A 24,272-nucleotide genomic window follows, 5' to 3' on the forward strand; every position below is an offset into this window, starting at 1 on the left:
AAAAGATACCTCAACTTCAGAAATATGAAAATGTGTGCATCTTTTCAATGAATGGATCAATAACTAATATAAATGAATCATTCAATTGTTCTCATAAAGCCAGCTGTAAGTAACCTGGGAAATGAGTCTCATCAGTAGGTGCGGTGACCCTCCACCAATCTGAGGAAATCAAACCACACTTCACATCTCTCTCCACTGATTTTGATCCCTTTGATTCCTGCAGTAATTCCTTGATTTAATGACTATTACTAAAGTTTAGGAACTTTCTGAAGGAGAATAAAAAAAACCTAAAAGGAAGGCCAAAACTGTCACTGGGATCCCCATAGACCAATTAATGAAAAGCAATTCACACTAAGTATGTGTGGGTTCAATAAAAATGTATTGAACTTTAAAGTTAATGGAGCAAAAATTAAGATCAGAGCCTCCATTTCTTGATAAGAACAGTTTCCTAAGTCATTTAATTAATGCTTTCTCCTAGGGGGAAAAAGTGAGTCCCAGCGTTATAGTGCAAGAGATTTACTAAATTAGACACACAGAAAAAAAAAAAAAAAAAGGCAGTAAGTTCCTGAAAGGCTTTGTCTTAGCTTTACATCTTTGGAATTAGAGGGAAAATTTAGACAGATATATGATGTTTAAAAAAATCACATATATCCCTGATGCAAATTTTTAAGGAGGAAGCCTTCCCTATTCCCTGTACCATGTAACTGAAACTCAATTGAAAATTATGATTTTCATCTTCCGTGACATCAAAAACCCCATTTATTCTCTGGGATGCTGTCAATCATTTTTCAAAGACTTGATAAGAACTATAGAAACAGAGATATCTAAAACATAATCTCTGTCCTTTAATGAGTTCATAGGGTACTTGGAGAGGCAGATCAGCCAATGATTACAATATAATGTATAAATAAATAAATAAATAAATAGAAATAAATTAATAAAAATTTAGTGAGTGAGTACTGAAATCATAGAGGAGTTTTGTGTTAGGAAATAGGTTAATTTATGCTGCTTAATTTAAAAAATAATAATGATAACTTCAGATCTCAGTGGTTTAAAACAACAAAGACCGATTTCTCACTCAAGCTATGTGTTGTGGCTCAGACATCTCAACAGTAGACCACTGTGTTGCCACAGTGCATAGAAGTGTTAGAAAAGTGTAAGAAAATTCTCTTGCAGCCATGCTCTGGACTGAAATGAGTTCCCCCCTAAATTCATATGGGGACGCCTCAACCCCCAGTGTGGCTGTATTTGAACTAGGACCTTTCTGGAAGTAGTTAAGTTAAATGAAGTCATAATAGTGGGGCTCTGATCCAATTGCTTAGCGTCCTTATATAAGGAAACCAGAGAACTTGTTTCCTCTCCCTATTTCTGCACAGTGTGAGGACACAGTGAGAAGACAGCTGTCTGCAAGCCGGGATAAGAGCTCTCATAAGGCCCCAAATCAGCTGTTACCCTTGATCTTGGACTTCTTGCCTCCAGAATTGTGAGAAATAAAGTTCTGTTCTCTAAGCCACCCAGCCTATGGCATTTTGTTATGGCGGCCCATGGTCCCAAATACTGTCTCATATGGCCCCATTTGACTGCGAAGGGGCAGGTAAATAGAGTAGATAGGTGGATTTTTGGTAAGCAAGACTGACTGCCATAGTCCTCTCTCTCTTCTGGTCAGCACAGATCCCTTTTCTTCCTTCTTCCTACACTTTTAATCCTTTCCTAAGACAAACCAAAACAAAAAAACCAACAAACCAAAAAGCAACCCACCCAGCCATTGATTCTAGCCCAAAGTCCAGAATCAGATTCTTACCCTAAGGGCTCTCAGGGATCCTAGACCCTTATTCTGCTCTTTGTAGGGATCTGGTTTATCCTTCCCTCTCCTTGGCTCTGCCCTCTGCCTTGGGACAACTCTCCTTCTTCATTATCCTCCTTCGCCATATCTGAATTAGACAGTAGAGAAATGGTCCCCCTGACGCTTTGCGTGTTTGTCAATGTTTTTCTTGCCCTGCCAAACTCCTGTGAGAAAGCTGATTATTACCAAGTCTTAAAAAAGTCAAAATATCCTCAGTACAGGGTTTTTTTTTCCTCTCCTGCAAAACTTTCTCGAAATATTCTTACATTGCTTTTATATTTAATTCTTGTTGATCACATCTCCCAAAGGCAATATCCACTATTCTTTGAGTGTTTTTGGAGACCTACTTCTCAGATTTGCTCTAATATTTTGTTTCTCCTTCCCTAAAACTCTTTCCATTTAAAGGTGTTACCTCGACCAAAAATCAAGTTCTTTAAGCCTACCGCCTACTTAATCAGTTCTTTACCTTTGGCCATTCTTATTTCTAATTAAAAGATTATCCTAGGGACTGTCCCCTTAAGCTGTTTTTCACCCTGACACACCTTAATCAATTGAGAGGTTTTAGCAAAAGTTGTGGAGACTACACACTTAATCTGCTTTTCCTTGAGGCTGTTTTAACCTGCTTTTGTCATTTACAGACTTTCTTAATTTTTATCTCCTCTTCTTTGGTGACTCAACATAATTATCCTTTCCAAGGTTGAAGGTTTTGAATTTTCTAAATCATTTTCAATTTTGCTTACAAGTTCTCAATTTCCCCCCCAGATCCTTTCAACGAACACTATGAACATTTTGTTTTCTAATTTCTCCCCTTGATGCTGAGAAATAGAATTAAAAACAGAATCTTCTCCCAATCCAGAAATCCTCTCCACAAAGGAGAGAAAGAAAACACTCTTATTTTATATGTATTAGGCTAGAATGTGATGCACATCACAGGCAATTGGCTGAGAGACTGCAAAGATGGAAAAACATCTGATCCTTTTAATACTCAAGCAGATATAACAAGGTCTCAAGATAAACAATAACTAGTTTTAAATGAGAGGCCTGATAGCACCATTTGTGCTCATGCAGGATTCACTTGGTAACTGGAGACACCATGTATGTCAGCTACTTGGCTTTTTCCAGAGGAAAAACAAACTTCTCACAGCTTTATGACAAAGTTGTTTTGCATGGAGCGACATGCTCACAGCCAGTAGGCTCCCACCCTCCCATGCAATCTGGGAGGGAGGGTCACTCTCTCCTTTGATGTTTGTATTTCAAAGGCTTGGTTCCTGAGTCCTTAAGAAAGGTACTCCAGGGGGCGCCTGGGTGGCTTAGTGGGTTAAGCCGCTGCCTTCGGCTCAGGTCATGATCTCAGGGTCCTGGGATCGAGTCCCGCATCGGGCTCTCTGCTCAGCAAGAAGCCTGCTTCCCTCTCTCTCTCTCTCTCTGCCTGCCTCTCCGTCTACTTGTGATCTCTCTCTGTCAAATAAATAAATAAAATCTTTAAAAAAAAAAAAAAAAGAAAGAAGGGTACTCCAGGGTCTTAAAGCTGATGAAAGATCTATTTAGTTTTCAGAAGAATTTATTATCTATTTCAAAGAGAGAAAGAAGTACTTACAATGGTAAGTGTTCTATAGTAAATGCTCTAGGAAAAAGGCAGGGAGATAAAGCTTCTCCCCACTTTCAACAGAGAGAATTAACCTCTTATTTTTAATTTGTATTTGTCCTTGCAAATTTGTTCTTATCTAGAAGCTCATTAGACAGGCAATCAGCCTGCCAGGTTACCATAAATTATACCAAGAGGCAAGAGTTTCACCAAATGTCTAGTCTTGCATGATACCATTCTCCCAGTTCCCATAACATTTTCCTTCCATTTTTGTCCAACCACTGTTTCAGGGCGACATATTTTAGGGCTATTTATTACTGCTGCACTCCTCCTGTTATCCATTTCTGTTAGAGTTATCCTTAAAGAAAACACAAAATCTCAGGGGTTGAATGCAACAGAAACTTCTCACTCATGTTAATCCACTCTGGTTGTTAACAACTATCCTGGGCAACCAGGACAGTGCCTGCGTCAAAAAAACAACAAAAAAAGCATACATCCCTCTGTTCATAGCCCTTTGTGGGAACCGGTCATAGGGCTCTCCAGACGGCCCTGAATGTTGGAAAATGTAGGGGGGGCAGGAAATATGTGGAGAGTAATACTATCCAGGCAAAAGGGCAGCGGATCCCATTTTAGGAATTTAGGAACGGTTCACCGAAGGAAACGAGTTGAAATTACTCAAGATGCGGTGGGAGGGTGGCAGGTGGCTGGCACTCAGGGTGGATGGATAGCACGAGCCAAGCATAGAGGTTCTTTATTAGCGTTTGTTGTTGGTGGTGCTGGCATTCAGAGTAGGAAGCATGAAGTAGGAGGAGACTATTGGTAAGGCAGATAAAGCTCAAAAACCAGGGATGTTTTTTAGATCATGCTAAAAAAAAGTGGATTTATCTTATAGACAGATTCAACCTTTAGCTATATCTATCTAGTGATATTATGGGATATCTTAATAATGAACCTTTTAACTTGCTTAATAATAAATAAATAGAGCAGCGTGGGGTCTTAATCCATTTGGGCTGCCGTAATTGCAGAGCATCTAGTGGGTGACTTATAAGCAAAAGAATGTTTTGTTTTGTTTTGTTTTCTCACAGTTCTGGTGACTATAAGACCAAGATCGTGGCACAGGTAGAGCTGGTATCCGGTAAGACTTAATGGTTCATAGATGCCATCTTCTCATTGTGTCTTCACATGGTGGACAGGAGCCCTGTTGGGTCTCTCTTATAAAAGCAGTAAATCCCATTCCTCAGGGTTCCAGTAGTCTTCTGACCTACTCACATCCCAATGGCCCCACCTCCTAATACCATCACCTTAGAGATTAGGTTTGAACATGTGAATTTTGGAGGGATACAAACACTGAGATCATAGCACTAGATTGTTGTTCTCTGAGCAATCATGGTGTGGTAAAACATGGGAGCATGAATCAGACTTCTGCCTCTGCCAGCTGCTTACTTTCCATGTGACCTCAGTTACATCATTAACCTTTTTGAGACTTGATTTTCTCATCCATGAAAACTTGATAAAAATATTTTCTGTTATGACCACCTTCCATGCTGATATCGGAATAAATGAAATGATATACTTTGAAATGAGGGCTTTGAAAGCTATCAGATGAAACACAGATATAAGGATGATTAAATTCAGCAAACGCCTATTTTTAAATTCATGGCACTGTCCAAGGCTATATAGGGAGAATCAAAAAGGGTCCCTTCCTTGGAAAAAATCAACATTCTTCCATGAAGAAAGCTAAAACACCAGACTATGATTTTGAGGTTTCAGCTGCAGAGTGTAATTACAAAACAGAGATTGTATTTTAGGAAATGTGCTGACTATAAACATACAAAGGGATTCTATCTGGGGAGGTGGTCACCTCTGGAGGTGATGCACATATCACTATTTTATGCAAGGTACTTTGACCAATTTCTAAAATCTTTAAGAAGAATTTTCAAAGTGAATTAAGGTGTCACTCAGGATCAGTCTTGTGATTTAGGGTTCATTTATTTTAATGACAGTGATAACCACACTTATAAGCATCACAACACAGGGAGGCTGGTGGACTGGGGAGGAAAAAAGGGCTAAAATGGCTGTTTTTCTTTTTTCTCCTTTCTCCACAATTTTTTTAATTATTATTTTTTGTTCATTTTTCTATTAAATAGTCACAGTCCTGCCAAAATCTCATACAAATGAGTGAACGTACCACTGACTTGAATATTAAATTTTTCATATTTTAAAAATTGCAATAGTTTGTTCTTTAAAAAAAAAAAAAACTGACAGATTGATACATGTGCACTCAAGTCATCTAGTTTCATTGGGCAGATGTTAACCTCCCACAACCAAAATCTGGGAAGAGAATCAAAATTATAGCTCCATACATATATACCAGGTAATAATTTTCTTGGTGTTGAATAAATTCTAGATAAAGATTGTGAACTCATCAGTATCATTAACTGTTAGAGTCACACATGTGATCATGAGAGTAATTAATTCATGATGTGCATATTACCCTAGTATGTATTTCACTGAACTTAAAAGATTTAGAATTATTTTTTGTTTGTTTTATAGCATCACCAAAAGAGTGAAGAAAAAAAAAATCAAGATTTTCACATTGTGAAGGAAACTGAAATTGTGTCAAAATCAGCTGCTTAAAAAAGAAAAAAAAAAAGATCTTTTTTTTTGAGGCGGGGGAAGGCAGAGAGAGAGGGAGAGAGAAACCCAAGCTGACTCTGCCCTGAGCACAGAGACTGAGGCTGAGCTCCATCCCATGATTCTGAGATCACGACCTGAGCCAAGAGTTGGATGTTCAACCAACCGTGCAATCAAGGGCCCCCCAAGATCAGCTGTTTTAAAATAGTTGTTTCTCTATTCCTTTTTAAAATTTTTGTTTTGATTTTCATCATCTTATAGTTTCCAGACCATTTGATTTTTAAAAAAATTTTAAATCCACTAAATTAAATAATGTTAATAACCTCAGCAGAGGTTAAATAACCTCAGAAGAAGTTAAAGATTAAAAGAGGAAAAAAAAAAAAAAAACTAGGGTGCCTGGGTAGGTCAGTAGGTTAAACAGCTGTCTTTGGCTGGGGTCATGACCCCAGGTCCTGGGATAGAGCCCCAAGTCAGGCTCCCTGCTCATCAGGGAGTCTGCTTTTCCCTCTCCCTCTGCTCCCCAGCACCCCCAACTTGTGCTTACTCTTTCTAAAAAAAAAAAAAAAAGAAAGAAAAAGAAGACCACTTAAAAAAAGGGGGAAAAAACCCCAACTATTTTGAGCAATGAATATATTCAACACTTGCTAATTCTCAAAGACATCACAAAAAGCTACAGAAAAGATATTCCTTTCCTTATTTTTACAAATGAGGGGGATAAAACCCAAAAATGAAAATCAACTTGCCTAAAACCTAGAAGAATTGGTATTTTAACCCAGTAGTGTTAATAGTGCTACAAAAACACAGGTTCTTCCACTATAATATAACTTTACTAATACATCTCAGGTTTCATGATGCAAGTCAAAAGAAATACTTGGGCAGTGAATGTTCCTTGTTTTCTAGCAGCAATTATCAATAGATGTAGGAAATCTATCATATCTTTCAACACAATGAGGAATTGGATTATCAGAAAAGATATTAATATAAAATATAGAAAAAAAATGTCAACACTTCCAGATACTAGATTTCTTTTCTCCCCTGCTTTATTAAGATATGATAGACAAATAAAAATTTTATCTATTTAATGTGTACAATGTAACTTTTTTTATTAAGACAATTTTATAGAGCAGTTTTAGGTTCATAGCAAAAATGAGTGGAAGATACAGAAAATTCCCATGATACTTCCTGCACCCACACATAAAGAGTCTCTCCCATTAGCAATACCCCGCAGCAGAGTGGGACATTTATTACAATTGATGAACCTCCACTGACACATCAAAATTACTCAAAGCCAATGGTTTACATTAGGGTTCACTCTTGGTGTTGTACATTCTGTGGATTTAGGCAAATGTACAATAACACGAGTCCATCCATATGGTATCATCTAGAGCATTTTTAAAGATTTTTTAAAAATTTATTTATTTGACAGAGAGATCACAAGTAGGCAGAGAGACAGGCAGAGAGGAGGAAGCAGGCTCCCCACTGAGCAGGGAGCCCAATGTGGGGCTCGATCCCAGGACCCCGGGATCATGACCTGAGCCGAAGGCAGAGGCTTTAACCCACTGAGCCACCCAGGCGCCCCATCATCTAGAGCATTTTTAATAACCTAAAAATCCTCTGTGCTCTGCCTATCCATCAGCCTGACCCCTAGCAACCACTGCTCTTTTCTCCTGTGTCATTGCTTTGCTTTCCACAATGTCATATAGTTGGAATCATACAGGGAGTAGTAGTCTTTTCAAATTTAATTTCATTTACTAAAATGCAATTTAAGGTCTCTCCCTGTCTTTTCATGGCTTGATAGTTCATTTCTTTTTAGTGCTGAAAAATATGCCAGTGTCTGGATGGATCACATATTTTTTTTAACCCATTCACCTACTGAAGGACATCCTGGTTGCTTCCAAGTTTGGGAGATTATGAATAAAGCTGCTATCAGTATTATGGGCAGGGTTGTGTATGGACATGCATTTTCAACTCCTCTGGGTAGATACCAAGAGTATGACTGCTGAATTGTACGGTAAGAGTATATTTAGTTTTAAAAGATACTGCCAAGTTGTCCTCTAAAGTGGTTGTACCATTTTTGCATTCCTACCAGCAATGAAAGAGACGTCCTGTTGCTCTGCATCCTTGTCAGCATTTGGTATTATCAGTGTTCAGCATTTTGGCCATTTTAATAGGTCTACAGTGATATCAAATTGTTGTTTTAATTTGCATGTTCTTGATGACATATGATGTGGAGCAGCTTTTCATATGCTTATTTGCATGTCTTCTTTAATGAAGTGTCTGTTAAGGTCTTTTGGTCTGTTTTTCAACTGGGCCTTGTCTTCTTACTGATGACTTTTAAGACTTCTTTGTATAGCAGTCCTTTATCAGATCTGTCAGATTGCAAATGACTTTTCCCAGTCTGTGGCTTCTCTTTTCATTCTCTTGATATTGTCTCCTGAAGAGCAATTAAGTTTTTAATTTTGACGAGGTACGGCTTATCACTGCTTCTTTCATGGATCCTGCATTTGGTGCTGTGCCTAAAATGTCATTGCCATACCCAGGGTACTGAGGTATTCTACACTCTCTTCTAGGAGTTTTACAGTTTTGTATTTTACATTTAGGTCTACGATCCATTTTTGAGTTAATGTTTGTAAAGTGTTTAAGTTCCTTGTCCAATGTCTTGCCTTTTCTCCTTTGTCATACATCAGTTGATTGTACTTATGTGGGGCTATTACTCAGCTGTTTATTCTAATCCATTGATTTGTTTATGTATTCTTTCATTAAAACCACACTGTCTTAATTACTTTTATAGTAAGTCTTGAAGCTGGGTAGTGTCAGTCTTCCAACTTTGTTGTTTTTTTTTCAATGTTGTGTTGGCTGTTGTAACGACTTTTAGGTATCGAGTTAGTGGTGGTAAACATTCATAATACCGTATAACCATCACCACCATCCATCCCCATCACTCTTTCCATTTTGTAATTTGAAACTGTGTATCCTTTACACAATAACTTCTTTCTCCCTCAGCTCCTGACAACTAGTATTCTTGTTTCTGTCTCTATGATTCTGGCCACTCTAAGTACCTTACATAAGTGGAATCATACAGTATTTATCTTGTAATGATTAGCTTATTCCTTTTAGCATAATTTACTCAAGGTTCACATGCTGGAATAGATGGCAGAATTTTTTCCTTTTAAAAGCTGAATAATCTTCCATTGCATATATATGCAATGTTTTAAAAGTCCATTTATCCATCAATGAACAGTGGGTGCTTCCAGATTTTAGCTGTTATGAATAATGCCACTATGAACATAAGTATACAAATATCTCTTTTATTTTATCACTCCTTTTGGGTGTATACTCAGAAGTATGATTGCTGGATCATATGGTAATTGTATTTCTAATATTTTGAGGAACCTCCATACTCTTCTCCATAGCTGTTCTACCATTTTATGTTCTATCAATACTGCAGGGGTCCAATTTGGTTTTTTGATAATAGCATTTCTGATGGGTGTGAGGTGATACTTTATTTCTGTTTCATTTGCATTTCCCTAAGATTAGGGATATTGAGTATTTTTTCATGTACTTTTTGGTCATTTCCATATATCTTTTGGAGAAATATCTATGTGAGTCCTCTGCTCATTTAAAAAATTGAGTTGTTGGGATGCCTGGGTGGCTCAGTTGGTTGAGTCACTGCCTTCAGCTCAGGTCATGATCCCAGGGTCCTGGCATTGAGTCCTGCATCAGGCTCCTTGCTCAGCAGGGAGCCTGCTTCTCCGCCTCTGCCTGCCCCTCTGCCTTCTCATGTGCTCTCTCTCTCTCTCTCTCTGACAAATAAATAAATAAAAATCTTTAAAAAAATAAAAAAAATAAAAAATTGATTTGTTTTGTTGTTTTTGAGTTTTAGAAGTTCTCCATATAGCCTGGATATTAATCCCTTATTGGAAGTATGATTTTAATTATTTTCTCTCATTCTGTGAGTTGCCTTTTGATTTTGTTTTTATTGTCTTTTGACACACAAATTCTTTATATTTTCATTAAATCCAATTTGTCTATTTTTTTTCATTGCCTATGCCTTTGGTGTTATATCCAAGAAATCAATGCCAAATCCAAAGTTGTGATTTTTCCCTATGTTTTCTTCTAAAAGTTGTAAAGTTTTAGATTTACACTTATGTCTTTGACTCATTTTGAGTTAATTTTTGTATATGGTGACAGGTAAGGGGCCAACTTTATGCTTTTGCATTTGGATATCTAGTTTTTCTAGCACAATTTATGAAAAGACCGCCCTTTCCTCACTGAATGGTTTTGGTACCTTTGTCAAAAATCATTTGACCATACCTGAGAAACTCTTCCCTTTTAAAAACTTATCCTTAAATTAAAAAAACTTATATATAGTAACATTTGTTCTTTATGTTCCTTATATATAGTAACATTTGTTCTATGGGTTTTAACAAATGTAGAGAGTTTATATACCCACCATGACAATCAAGATAAAGACCAGTTTCACCTTCCTCCAAATTTCCCTTATGCTGTTGCTTTGCAGTCAATGTCTCCCTGCATGCCACCCACTGGCAATCACTCATCTATTTTCCATCATATAATGTAATATTACATAAATGTAACCAAAGAGTATGCTGTCTTTTGGATCTGGCTTTTTTCCCTTAGAATAATGCATTTGCAATACACCTATGTTGTTGTGTGTATCAGTTAAATTATTGCTGAGTGTCTATTGATTTACCGCAACATATCCATTCAATGGAGGGCATTTGGTTTGTCCATTTTTTGGCAATGATGAATAAAATGGCTATTCATGTGCAGGGTTTTTTTTTTATGAACATATATTTTTATTTTTCTTGAGGAAATAACTTAGGAGCAGCATCGCTTCATCATATGTGAAGTATATGCTTAATTTTACATAAAAAATGCCAAAATTGCTTTCCTAAATGGCTACACCATTTTGCACTTCCACAAACGCATATGTGAGAGTTCCGTTTGCTGTGCGTTGTTGTCAGTAATTGGTATTGTCAGATTTTCTTTTTAATTTTAGGCAAAATAATAAGTCAAGAGTTGTACCTTGATGTGGTTTTAATTTGTATTTCCCTAATGACAAATTAGGTTTGGCATCTTTTAATGTGATGACCAGTCAGCCACATATCTTCTTTGATGAAATGTCTGCTCAAATCTTTTGTCTGCTTTTTTAAACTGCAGGTTGTGTTTTCTTATTAAATTTAGAAGTTAAATTTAGAAGTTCTTTATATATTCTGGATACAAATTCTTTGTCCAATATGTGACTCCCAAATCTTTTCCCCAGAACTGTCCTATCTTTTAATTCCCTTAAAATTGTCTTTTACAGAAGGAAGTTTTAAATTTTGACATAGTTCAATTTATATATGTATGTAATGGGTGTCTGTGTGTCTCTGTGTGTGTATGTGTGTATAACTAATTTGTCATGCACTGGAGGAGGAAGGATTTCTCTCTGCATCTGTAAACAAAAAGGTTTTAGGAATAAATTATGTCTACCTGTGACATCACAGAATCCTTGATTATAGCACACATAACTGCTTCCATTAACCATCTTCCCAAAGGAACTATATTATAATAAGTATTGTTTTGCATTTCCAATAGTTTAAAACTGTAACCAGATTTTTCCCTAAGCTTTTAAATAAAGATATTATCAAAATTGGTAAGATAGATATTTAAGTGTCAATTTTGTGATATTAAGTATTATGCCGAGTAGGGACGTTATGTTTAAAAGAATAATTTTATAGGGGTGCCTGGGTGGCTCAGTGGGTTAAGCCTCTGCCTTCAGCTCAGGTCATGATCTCAGGGTCCTGGGATCAAGTCCCACGTCGGGTTCTCTGCTCAGCGGGGAGCCTGCTTCCCCCTCTCTCTGCCTGCCTCTCTGCCTACTTGTCATCTCTCTCATCTGTCAAATAAATAAATAAAATCTTAAAAAAAAGAATAATTTTATAAAAAAAGAATTGGAGGCTCACTTGAATTTTGTTATACAGCCATTTGAACCCATTCTGATGTTTGGTTATGATATTTATGAGGTTGTATGAAGTAAAGATGCCACATCAGCAGTTAAAAACATCGTTTTGTCTTTCACAGGATAAAATTGCACATAATCATGAATCCTATGACTTCCTCTGCAGGTCTGGATATCTTTTCTGATTTTTTGCGAAAAAAATAAGCTGCATAGCAAATTGGTTTTTTTTTTTACTCTTAAAATGCAAACTTAAATCATCATTGCTCTAAGCTGGTGTGAGACTATGAATTCATCTCCCAAACACCATGCTTCTCTAGGGACAATTCCCACTGAAATCTTCCTGGTCCTTGTTCTCATTCTGTTCTCATATCTGCCATGTGCTTCCTGAAGCTTATGGCGTACAATTATAATTATGAGGATGTGTGAGGTATTTCTCTCCAGAAAGAACAATCTAGATCCTCTTTTACTATTTATTTTTACATTTTGTTGGTACAGTGGAATTTAACGATGCATTTGAAAAAAGCCTGTCGGTGAAAAAAAGTATTTTGGCATATCTAATTTATTACTTTCCAGTATGTGCAATAGTATAAATAAATGGCTAAAACTGCCATATTATTAATAATATGCTTTCTGCAAGAAGCTAATAAAATAAAACCCAGAAAACGCAGATCTTCAAGGTTTGCTAGGATGATTGGCCAATCTGCCCTTTAAATTGTCTTCATCACCCGTGCCCTCCCTCTCTCCCTAACCCCCAGTCCTGACCCAGGGAACACAACGTCTTGCTTTTATTTCTCTGGATCAAGCATGGGCAAACCTTCTGATTTTGACTCTCTTTAACAAGAGTGGGATTGTCTGGAATTTACAAAATAGTTGCATAGAATAGTGGCTGATAGTCCAATTATTAAAGGGCAAAGGACATCCAAATTTAGAGAAGGAAAAAATGCAAATGAACAATATACACAAGGCCAGACCTCCAATCATAAAGATAAAGACACAAACAAAAGAAGAAAACAAAAACAAAAAAAAAATAAAAGAGAGAGAGAGAGCTCTCAAAGTCGTTGATCAAAATAGAAACATCCTAAATCATCATTTTAATGCTTGTGGTTATAGGGTCACAAACAGCACTCTTTGTACCATTAGAGGATGTATGAATTGATATCATTTTCTTGAAAGCAAGTCGTTATATTCTGAAGAACCTTGAAAACATTCACATTCTTTGACCCAGTAAGCCTTTAAAAAGGCTTTGCTAAGGAAATAATCAGAGATTTATACAACTTTTCACAGATGGTCAGGGTGGCTTTATTTATAATAGTTTATTTTGGAAACTTCTTAATGTTAAATTAATGATGGCATAGCCATATGTTCAGATGCCATATAGCAATTTGGATCGGGATTTTAAAGGACTCAGAGACTACTTCAATATAATATTAAGTAAAAAATAAAGGATAAATATCTTTATTTGCATTGACTTTGAAATATATATCAATATAATATATTAAGTGAAAATATAATATTAATATATTAAGTGAAATATATATTATATTTATATCATATATAATATAATATATATTAAGTGAAAAAATAAAGAATAAATATCTTCATTTGCATTGACTTTGAAATTATATCAAATATTAAAAGCAGTTATCTTAAGATGGAGAAATTATGAGTGATTTTAAGCTTTTTTTCCCCAATATCTCCTTCAAAAGCTTGTATTAACTTTTTATCTGGACAATAAAGGTATCTAAAAAATAATCCTCAATACTAAGGGGGAAAAATGGAGATTTACAGAGGATGTGGAAAGTTTAACACCCGACCAGGTTACAAAAGCGATTTGTGACTTTGTAGTACCTCTCTAGGAATAAAAGCCTAGTTGTATCTCAGCTTCAGGATGCCCAGTCCAGACAATCCTTGAGGCTCTCTTTCCTTCCTTGGTCCCATTACTTCCAGGGGAAGTGTTTTATTATAAAAGTAACAATGCTCATTGCCAAATATCCAAACAGTATGAAAGAATATAACATAAGACCTGTAGTGTTCTATTTTCTTTCCCCACAATTTTTTTCACATCGAAAACATTGGAGTATAATTTGCATACAATAATACCAATATTTAGTGAACAGTTCCATGTTTTTTGATGAACGTGAGAATACAGGACATTTTCATCCCTCCCTTATGCGATTAGTGCCCTTTGCAATCCATTCTTTCTCAACCCCAGCCTCAACTCCAGGCAACCACTGATTTGCTTTCTGTCACTATAAATTAAGTTTTGCCTCTTGTAGGATTTTCTGGAAATGAAATCACAGGCATTTTTTAGAATAACGTTTTGGAGATTCATTTATGTTACGAGTCACGGGTTGGTAGCACTCCCTTATATAAAACTACATTATAATTTGTCTTCCCATTCATATCTTGATGGCCATTTTTAGATTGTTTCCAGTTTTTGACTCTTATGAATAAAACTGCTTTGACTCTCCCAACACAAGCATTTATATGTTGCTTTGGGGGCAGTTGGTGGGTAAATACCTAGGAGTAAAATTGCTCTGTCGCATGGTGCACACACAAAAAAGCCAAACTATTACTGAAGGGATGTTCTTTTTCCCATTCACATTAACAATGAGACAGAGTAAGAGTTCTTCCTTCTCCATTCAACAGGGTCAGGGTTTTGTTTTATTTTGTCTTTTGGTAGAGGAGAGAATATACTGGTATCTTTTGTGGTTTTAATCCATATTTCCTCATGAGTAAAGATAATAATAAACATCTTTTCTTATTTGCACTGTCAATCAGCATATCTTCTTTTATAACCTGTCCAATTTTTTTTGCCTGTTTTATTAATGGTTTATTTGTCTTCCTATTTTGGGCTGTAAGAATTTTTTAAGGATTACAAATAAAAATGCTTTGTCAGATACAGGATTTGTGAATCCTCTTCCCTGTCTATTGCTTGCCTTTTCATTTTTTTCCCTTCATTTTCTATAGGATGTCTTTTGAAGAGCAGGTGTTAATTTTGATGAAGCCCAAATTATCAATATTTTTTCTTTGGATTGTGCTTTTGGTTTAGTATTTAAGAACTATCTGCCTATTTCAAGGTTAGAAATATTTTCCTCTATTTTCTTCTATAAATTTTATAAATTTAGCTTTTACATTTAAGTCTATATCCATTTGGAGTTTTTTTAAAGGGAGTATGGTGGAGTGTATTAGCTGGAGTTGCCATAACAAAATACTGCAGACAGGGGGGCTTAAAGAACAGGGATTTATTTTCTCCTAGTTCTGGAGGCTGGAAGCCCAAGATGAAGGAGCCAGCACGGCCAGTTTCTGTTGAAGACTCTCTTTGTTGTCTTGTCAATGGCTGTCTTCTCCCTATGTCCTCACATGGCAGGAGAGAGAAAACAAGCCTTCTGGTATCTCTTCTTAAAAGGACATTAATCCTACCATGACGGCCCTATGATCATGATCTCGTTTACACTGAACTGTCTTCTGAAGGCTCCAAGGTCCCATCTCCACATACCATCACACTTGGATTAGGACTTCATATGAATATTGCAGGGGGAGGAGTTGGGCACAATTCAGTCCATGGCGGTAGGTAAAGAGCTCTTGGTTTTCCTCCTTAATGGGTATCCAGTCATTCCAGGACCATTTTTTTTTTTATATTGAAATACCACAGCATATTAAAAAATAAATAAATTGGCCATATATGTGGTGTCTATTTTGAACTTTTCATTCTTTTCCAGTGATAGTTAGGTCTATCCTTATGTCAATATCACACTGTCTTGATTACTGTAGCTTTATAACAAGTATTAAAATTTGGCAGTAGAAATCCATCAAATATATTTTTTCTAAATTGTTTTAGCTTATGCTAGGTCTTCTGCAATTTTATTTTAGAATCAACTTGTCATTTAATTTAGACAAGTCATTTGGGATTGTTATTGAGATTACAATGAATCTATACATTGAATTGGAGAGAATTGTTATCTTATGAACATAGTATCTTCCAATTCACAAATGTGGCATATATCTCCATTTATTTATTTACTTTAATTTCTCAGGCATATTTGTGGTTTTTCAATGTAAAGATCTCACACACATTTTGTTAAAGCAACCTATATATATTTCATATTTTTAAGACATTATAAGAGTTATTCAAAACATTTATGCACTACTTGTATATAAAATAAAATTGATTTTTTTATACTGACCTTATACGCTGTAACCTCACTAAATTCACTTCTTAGTTCTAGTAGCTTTTTGTCGAGATTCTTTTGGATTTTTCCCTTAATCTACTTAAGGGTAAGGAAGTTTAATTTTCATTGCTCTACACTATGATTTTCCCACAGGCAATATTGTTGGAATGTAACTTATTCCAAAGTATTACACATGGTAAATTAGAGAGTTCTTGTATATCTGCTGACTCTTCAAGGAAATAGGTACCTAGTAACCCATAAAATTATGCTCCAAGCACCAGTTAGCATAAAGACAGCCATTCAGTATTTTCCCCTTATTTGTACTTCAGTCTTGCTGCACCAGTCCTATTTTCTTCTCAAATTCCTGACTCATGACAGGTAACACTGATTTTTAGTCTTAGACACCAAGTTTCTAATGATCGTTCCAGCATTTGAATGCTGGCTTCTCCTAAGCTTTTTGCTTGGCTTATCTCTCCTCATATTTCTAGTGTTTGGCTAAGAATATACCTTCACAGAATTCTCTAAGAATAGAGCTCTTTACAGGTAGGTAGAAGCTTCATTCAGCAAGTGGAAATAACACAAGTTACATCATTTCTGAGGAAGAGTACATAATCATGGTTTCTTAAATGTCCATTAGAGAAAGCACCGTGCCATTTGCTGCTGTTTTTTATTCACAAACTCAAACTCTCTAAATTTATATAGGAAGTAGTAAGTAAGTATTAATAAGAAGTATTCTTCTAATACAAAGAAGAAAACTGGAAGACAGAGGGGTCAAATGGCCCATGCTAAGTTATTAACAAGTGACAGAGCTATGACCTAAACTCATTCTCTCATTCCCAGGGCAGGTAGGAGTGTGTGTATGTCAAGATGATTTTTAGATATTATTGTTTATTTTTTAAGAAGTTATCCCAACAAACAAAAAATGTAGAAAAAAACCTCTCTCCTAAACCAATAAAACTAAACAAATACCAAAACAAAAATAAAACAGAAAAAACCTTGAGGATTACAGGACTTACCTACCTACTCTGAGATATTTTGTTTTTAATGTATCTTAAAATTATTAAAAATTACAAAGATCATAGAAGACCAATGAATATTGACTGTCAGATAAGACAAGCTGCCTATCAGCTAGTTTGATATTTTGGTCGAGAATATCAATTTAATCACCTGTGGAGAGCTAGTATGTTCCCCTTAAAGACTTTGGAGAAGCAAGAAATGGGGAAAAACTGGTGACAGGTACAAATGGAGTGAAAATTCTACATAACCACCAGAAAAGGAAAAGAAAAAAACTTTACTTGTTATTTAAAATCCTGAGTAGGTGCCTTCTGAAATGAGGGAATAGACATGTAACATTTGGAGGTTCCTCAAAAATTAAAAATGGAAATACCATATGATCCAATAATGCCACCACTGGGTATTAATCCAAAGAAAATAAAAACACTAAGTGAAAAAGATACATGCACTCTTGTATTTAATACACCACTACTTATAATAACCAAGATGTAGAAGCAACCCAAAGGTCCATTCATAGATGATAGATGAGTGGAAAAAGAAAACGTGGTGTGTATGTACGTACACACACACACACACACACACACTGCAATATTACTCAGCCATAAAAAATAATGAAATCTTACCATCTGCAACAACATGGATGAACCTAGAGGGCATTACACTAAGTGAAATAAGTCAGACAGAGAAAGACAAATACCATATGACTTCCCTTATATGTGGAATATAAAAAAAAAAAACAAAAAACCCAAAAACAAATGAATAAACAAAAAACCTAAGCAGAAGCATAAATACAGAGAACAAACTGGTGGCTTCCAGAAAGGAGGTGGTAGGGTAATTGGAGAAATAGGTGAAGGGAATAAACAAGTACAAACTTCCAGTTATAAAATAAAATATGGGAGTCATGGAAGTGAAAAGTACAAGCTCAGGGAATATAGTCAATAATATGGTAATACCACTGTATAATGATAAATGGTGACACATTTATCACGGGAAGCACTGAGTCATGCACAGAATTGTCAAATTATTGATATCAATTCTATGTCAATAATGAATATTAAAAAAATAGACAAATAGGAATACCTAGGAGAAATATCCAAAGAAGGGAATTCTGGATGTAATGTTATTACATAACAAAAATAAACCATTGCTTTTTTCAAACATACACTAACTTTTATGGATAGTAAAAAAAAAAAAAGTATCATAAACCTTAGGTCAGCAAATAAGTTATAATCCCTTTTTCATAACCATATAATTTTAAAAATAGTGTATATGCCTAAAAATACTCATTTTCTCGAGAAAATTTTTATTACCTAGTAGTTATCTAGAATGTGATTACTATTATTATTTTCAGGATCTAAGCAGACTGAAAATAGACAGTTGAGTGAACTCATGGCCACTAAGCAGACACAGAATTGAAGGCTCTCAGAGAAATCAGTGTGGGAGATTATTTAATATTACCTAGGCAAAAGTGTCCAGACTGGTAAAATTACTTCAGCTCAACTCAGGATTTTTCCCCTCTCCTTAAAATTTTAAAAGACATATGGCCTTGGCCTAACCTAGAAGGATATTATTAGAACCTGACCTTGAATAAGTATTTAATGGTTTTGTAAGAACAAAGTTATGAAATTAAAATGGCTATATCGAGTAAAACAAAACTTCACTATACTTGTCTTATAATGCCATTTTCAGAATGGATTCATTTTCAGAATGAATAAATCATGTTCCCAGTGGGAAGACTGATATATTAAACATCTCTTATATAGAATCCCCGAATCTAAGTAGGTCTTGTCTTGGATGAAGGACAACAACATCACAAAGGTCACTGCACAAAGACATTCATTTTTCTGGTTGAAGCTCATGTCTAAACTCGAGTCTGTAAATAATGATTATGAAACAAGCATTCATTTGAAACATTTATGGATTCCAACTGTATGCTATGACCAAGAAACCAATGTATTTGCTTTGACATACTCTATTTAAAATCTGGGTTGTGCATTTCATATATGATAGACTTGCCAACATTGCTTCAGTCACTCTGAGTTAACATTTACACTTAATTAATGTTATTAACATAGAAATCTGGATAAATGAATACTGAACTCCCATACCTGAAACTTAAAAAGTAATATATCAATGATTTAATATAAAACTCCTTTCAAATTTTTTGCTTATTAAAAAACTCACAAAATAATGCTAGTAAGGACATGTTGAATTTCACAGGAATCCTACTTCACTGAAATATTATAGGATAGACCAAAAATATAGTATTGTAATAATATCATAAAATTTATTGCAAGATTAAAATTATTCTGAAATTAGTGTGAGGCCAGTGTAAAAGACTTAACTGTTTTGAATAGGATAATTAAGCTGTCATAAAATTGATACATTTTATTCATATTATCAACAAAAATATGAAGAAATTATGTATTTGGTGATTTCTACCCTTTCCAAAAACAGTGGTCCTTCTTGGGCACTAGTGGACAGAACCTGTCCTTTAGGTGTCTATTTGTCACCCACCTCCTGCGGTTGGTTGTGGCACTTGGAGCTTACCTTCCTGACTCAAAAGTAAACCACGTTGAGTCCCGTCCATATCTCCTCAGGGAGCTGAGAGGCCACATCACCAGTTTGACCTTGGCGTTGTGGATATCCCAGAGATAGATATTCTCATGAGTGATCTGCATTGTGCATTCACCATAAATATCCAGATTTGGCGTAGGCATAAGATACACATTGAATCTCTCTGCAAAGAAAAAAGGAATGGAGCAAATTAAGTGAAAAGAGATCTGACTCTTGATGGTAGCACTGTCTTAATTTATATACCTACCTACAGCCTCTAGAAAGCATTACCAAGTCCCTTGGGAACACTGATATGCAATGCAAAACACTACCCTGAGAAAATGAGCTAATTAAAATGTTCTTACTCATTAGTTCATTCACTCACTCATTCTACATTTTGTGTTGCATGTATTTTCTATGATGAGGAGGAAATGGTTAAACTGTACAATGGAAACATAAGGAAAAAAGCTAAGTGAGGTCTCTGCCCAAATGATGCTTACAGTCTGCTTTTTCACACAGTCTTAAATGCATATCATATACCTAACTTCTACAAGAAATGTCTTATTTAATTTAAGCAGGAATTTACTCAATTTTACCTTTGTGTTGTGAGGTATTTAATGTACACTTTGACTGACTCTCAAAATACACTGTGTTGACAGTCAAATTCAGCATATGGTAATTGCTAGTATTCATTATTTCTTTCTGTGGGACTTCAGGCACTCTTTTTTTTTTAAGATTTTATTTTTATTTATTTGACAGGCAGATCACAAGTAGGAAGAGAGGTGGGCAGAGAGAGAGAGGGGGAAACAGGCTCCCCACTGATCAGAGAGCCCAAAGCGGGGCTCGATCCCAGGGCCCCAGGACCATGACCCGCGCTGAAGGCAGAGGCCTCAACCCACCTCAACCCTCAAGCCACCCAGGCACCCCGGACTTCAGGTACTCTTAAGTAAGCAAAATAAAAATACATAGATAGCCATTTTCATTCTTGGAGATTCTAGAGCTAAAATTCCAATTATTAGACAATGATTCTAAACCTTGCTTTATAATTTTTTGTGTATCTCAAAGTCTACTGCAAAATTTTGCAGCCCTTGATTTCCATTTAAATGGATTAGATGCACTTTATAAACAATAAGTTTAGTTCATAATTTCCAGGAAGCAAAGAACCTGGTACGACCTATAAAGTGTCCTATAAAATATTTTTAATTCCTAGCACTGTATTCATGGTTTATAGTAAATAATTAATAAATATTGGTTAACTATATGAATGAAATAAATATACCCCATGAAAATATGCACCACAAGAATTGGGCAATTATTAAAAAAAATAATGTCACAATAACAAAAAGATTAAGAATTACTGGCAGATACATCTTTGTGAGTTTGAATTTAATTGTGAATCATGTTTGAAATGCAGTGCTGTTGAATTAGTGATTTTGAGAGGCATAATGGTGCAGCTGCAGTTGAAAAAGGATTGGTATGTTTAGGAATGTGCCATCATCCATCATAATGCCATGATCTTAAATACTGAATGTTTGCCGGTATTAAGCTGGAATTGTCTGTATAATAGAAAGAATCTTTTCTGTGGCAGGTACTTTGCAGAGTAATGCTTTGCTAATGCAAAAAAAAAAATTCAGATTCTAAATGGGTTAAATTGAATCTAAGCACGATAGCTTGAAATACAGTAACCATAGAGACAATATTTATATTCAAGTGTCTAGATATTTTTGACCAAAATAATCTAGTGATTCAATTTTTTACTTAGATCATTGACCCATAAAACTAATATGTATATGGATTGCACATTCATTTCCTACAGAAAGGAAAACAAAATAAGTTATATAGCTGAAGAAATGAAGAAAGATCACTGCCCCATTAATTATCTGCAATAAAAAGTATATTTATATTCTATAAATCTCTAAATTCTTGTATTCAGTCAAGTAAAATCTCAATATTTTGCATTAAAAACTTCACTCACATTGCCACCACAATTCCCACTCTACTGGTACTGCAGGTAGCCAATCAAAGGGGCCTGATCTCATCTAAGAGTGTAAATAAAAGTTGGACCCAACAGAGTGACTCACGCATACAGATAATGCCTGAATAGAAATCTTCTTTTCTTTGGGCAAGACCCTTTTGGTCAAGACCCTTTTTCAGCTTTTACATTTGAAAGCAAACATATGTCAGTGGCACCTGTTGTGCCCAGGTAAAACATTTGTTATACAAGTGGAACATAAAACATTCCTCTAAATTCCTTCTTCTCCATCAGTTAGAGTCTGAAGATAGCAACCAAAAATCATTGCCAAAATGTCAAGAAATAACACTTCTTCTAAAATATTGAAATAAACATCAGTAGCCCTTTTAGTGTTGGTTAAGCCCACACTGACTCTTGATATTCACACCCACAGTTTCATATTGGGGAAAAAAAAAAAAAAACTATGCAAAAAAAAAAATAACCCTGACATCGAAGACCCTGTCCTCCAGATGGATGACACATAGTAAATTACCCATAACCTAGGGGCTATTACAGAGGACTCAAAAGAACCATTGCTTTGTCACTGAAATGTCTGTGTGCTCTAACGTTAGCAGATAAAACCTAAAAAATTAAACAGAGAAAGAGTACAATCATCACCATGGACAGTGGGGAAACAGAACTGAAAAACAGAAAAAGAATGAATTGGATTTAATAAGATTCACATGATGTAGGGCTCTCAAATGTCAAAATCAGTGAAGTGCATTTACAAATACAAAGAAATTGGACAACCTGCTCTGAGGGAGTCCTTCCAAGGGCCAGCTGTAGGCTATGTGAAGCAGGTGAAATATTATCTTCCAATCCTTCTTGCTACCTTCTACTTTCCTAGTCTTTTTTTTTTTTTAAAGATTTTCTTTATTATTTATTTGACAGACAGAGATCACAAGTAGGCAGAGAGGTAGGCAGAGAGGCAGGCAGAGAGGCAGGCAGAGAGAGAGGAAGGGAAGCAGGCTCCCTGCTGAGCAGAGAGCCCCATGCGGGACTCGATCCCAGGACCCCAGAACCATGACCTGAGTTGAAGGCAGAGGCTTTAACCCACTGAGCCACCCAGGTGCCCCTCCTAGTCTTACCTAGTAACTCACATTATCCTCTTCTTGCTATGGTTTGGAATGTTCCAACCTTCCTTTTGATACTGTTTCTCTCATCCTACAAAAGGAATTATTCTAAGAAATATTATTTTCAATTTTTAAGTTTTTAAAAGCCATCTTATCCTAATGGCTAATTTCCAAGGATTTGAGATTCAATTAAAAAGTAGACAAATTTAATCCAGCAGAGGATGAAGGCAGCTCAACGTATCAAGTAAATTTTTCTTTGATTTCACTGTCATGGAAAAAAATGTTTCTGCATTTGCTGTGAGTGAAGTATTTTATGTCCTTAATAATATGTTGCTTCATTAAAATTTGTTATGGCTTCCACTGGAAAGACCATTTCAATATGGAATACTCAAAAATTGCTGCCCCAAAGTGATTTTTTAAAATGTTTAACTTTGTGAAATACTTGTATGAAGCAGGTGTTTTAACCACTGTCTAATCATCTCTTATTGAATTAAATGTGCTAGTTTGTTCTACTAGAACATTGCATCACTTTCAAAAGCATCCCTCATAGTTCCTCTAATGCCACTAATTCCTTGGCAGTATTCTAAAATGAGCTTTGCAAACCAGCACTTCTCAAAGTGTGGTCCCCAGTGAGGTAGCATCAACCACCTCTGGGAACAAGTAGAATGTGAATTGTCCAGCCCCAGCCAGACCTACTGGATCAGAAGCAATAAAGGTGGAAGACTACCCAGAAATCTGTGTTTAAACAAGAGCTGCAGGTAACTTTGATGCACATTAACTCTCTCAGCAGTAAAAAACAAAGGTAGGCTTTTAAATAAGAAAATAGTAGAACAAACCAGCACATTTAATTCAAACTGTCCCTTAATCTTTACTCAAATAAAGTAATGTTGTTTTGTACACACACTGCCAAAGCAAGCACAGAAACTAGCTGTTTAAATAATGATAATAAGGGGCACCAGATGGTTCAGTGAGTTAAGCTTCTGACTTCGGCTTAGGTCATGATCTTGGGGTCCTGGGATTGAGCCCCATGTTAGGGTCCACACTCAGTGGGAGTCTGCTTGTCTGTCTCCCTCTGCCCCTTCTCTTCCTTTTGCTTGTGTTCTCTGTCTCTTAAAAAATAAAATCTTAAAAATATTTATTATATGCACCCAAAACCATAAGATACCTAGGAATAAACCTAACCTAAGAGGCAAAGAATCTGTACTCAGAAAACTATAAAGCACTCACGAAAGCATAACTTTAAGTGGCTAAAAACAACACCAAGGTGAAATATTTGCAAAACTAATTGTCATGTCCAGCAAAGATGCTTACTATTATGGACTCTGCAGCTGTATTTGTAAGGCTACTTCTACTCTACGGTTAGATGAGGAGGTCCAAAGGAATAGACCATGCAGAAGGCCCAGGACCAGAGTTAAGGTG

At 35.8% G+C, this 24,272-nt stretch overlaps 1 protein-coding gene across 5 annotated transcripts in view; it reads right to left on the bottom strand.

The window, feature by feature from the left end:
* Positions 1-24,272, bottom strand: part of DOK6 (docking protein 6) — a 369,400-nt gene that overhangs the window by 120,604 nt on the left and 224,524 nt on the right. For all 5 annotated transcript variants that reach the window (XM_047697267.1, XM_047697268.1, XM_047697266.1 and 2 more), the window contains exon 5: positions 19,764-19,953. In XM_047697267.1, the coding sequence (XP_047553223.1) occupies positions 19,764-19,953 (190 nt within the window). The remainder of the gene's footprint in view (positions 1-19,763; positions 19,954-24,272) is intronic.

Source organism: Lutra lutra, chromosome 12 (genome assembly GCF_902655055.1).
Source record: "Lutra lutra chromosome 12, mLutLut1.2, whole genome shotgun sequence".
In the NCBI taxonomy this organism is placed as follows: domain Eukaryota; kingdom Metazoa; phylum Chordata; class Mammalia; order Carnivora; family Mustelidae; genus Lutra; species Lutra lutra.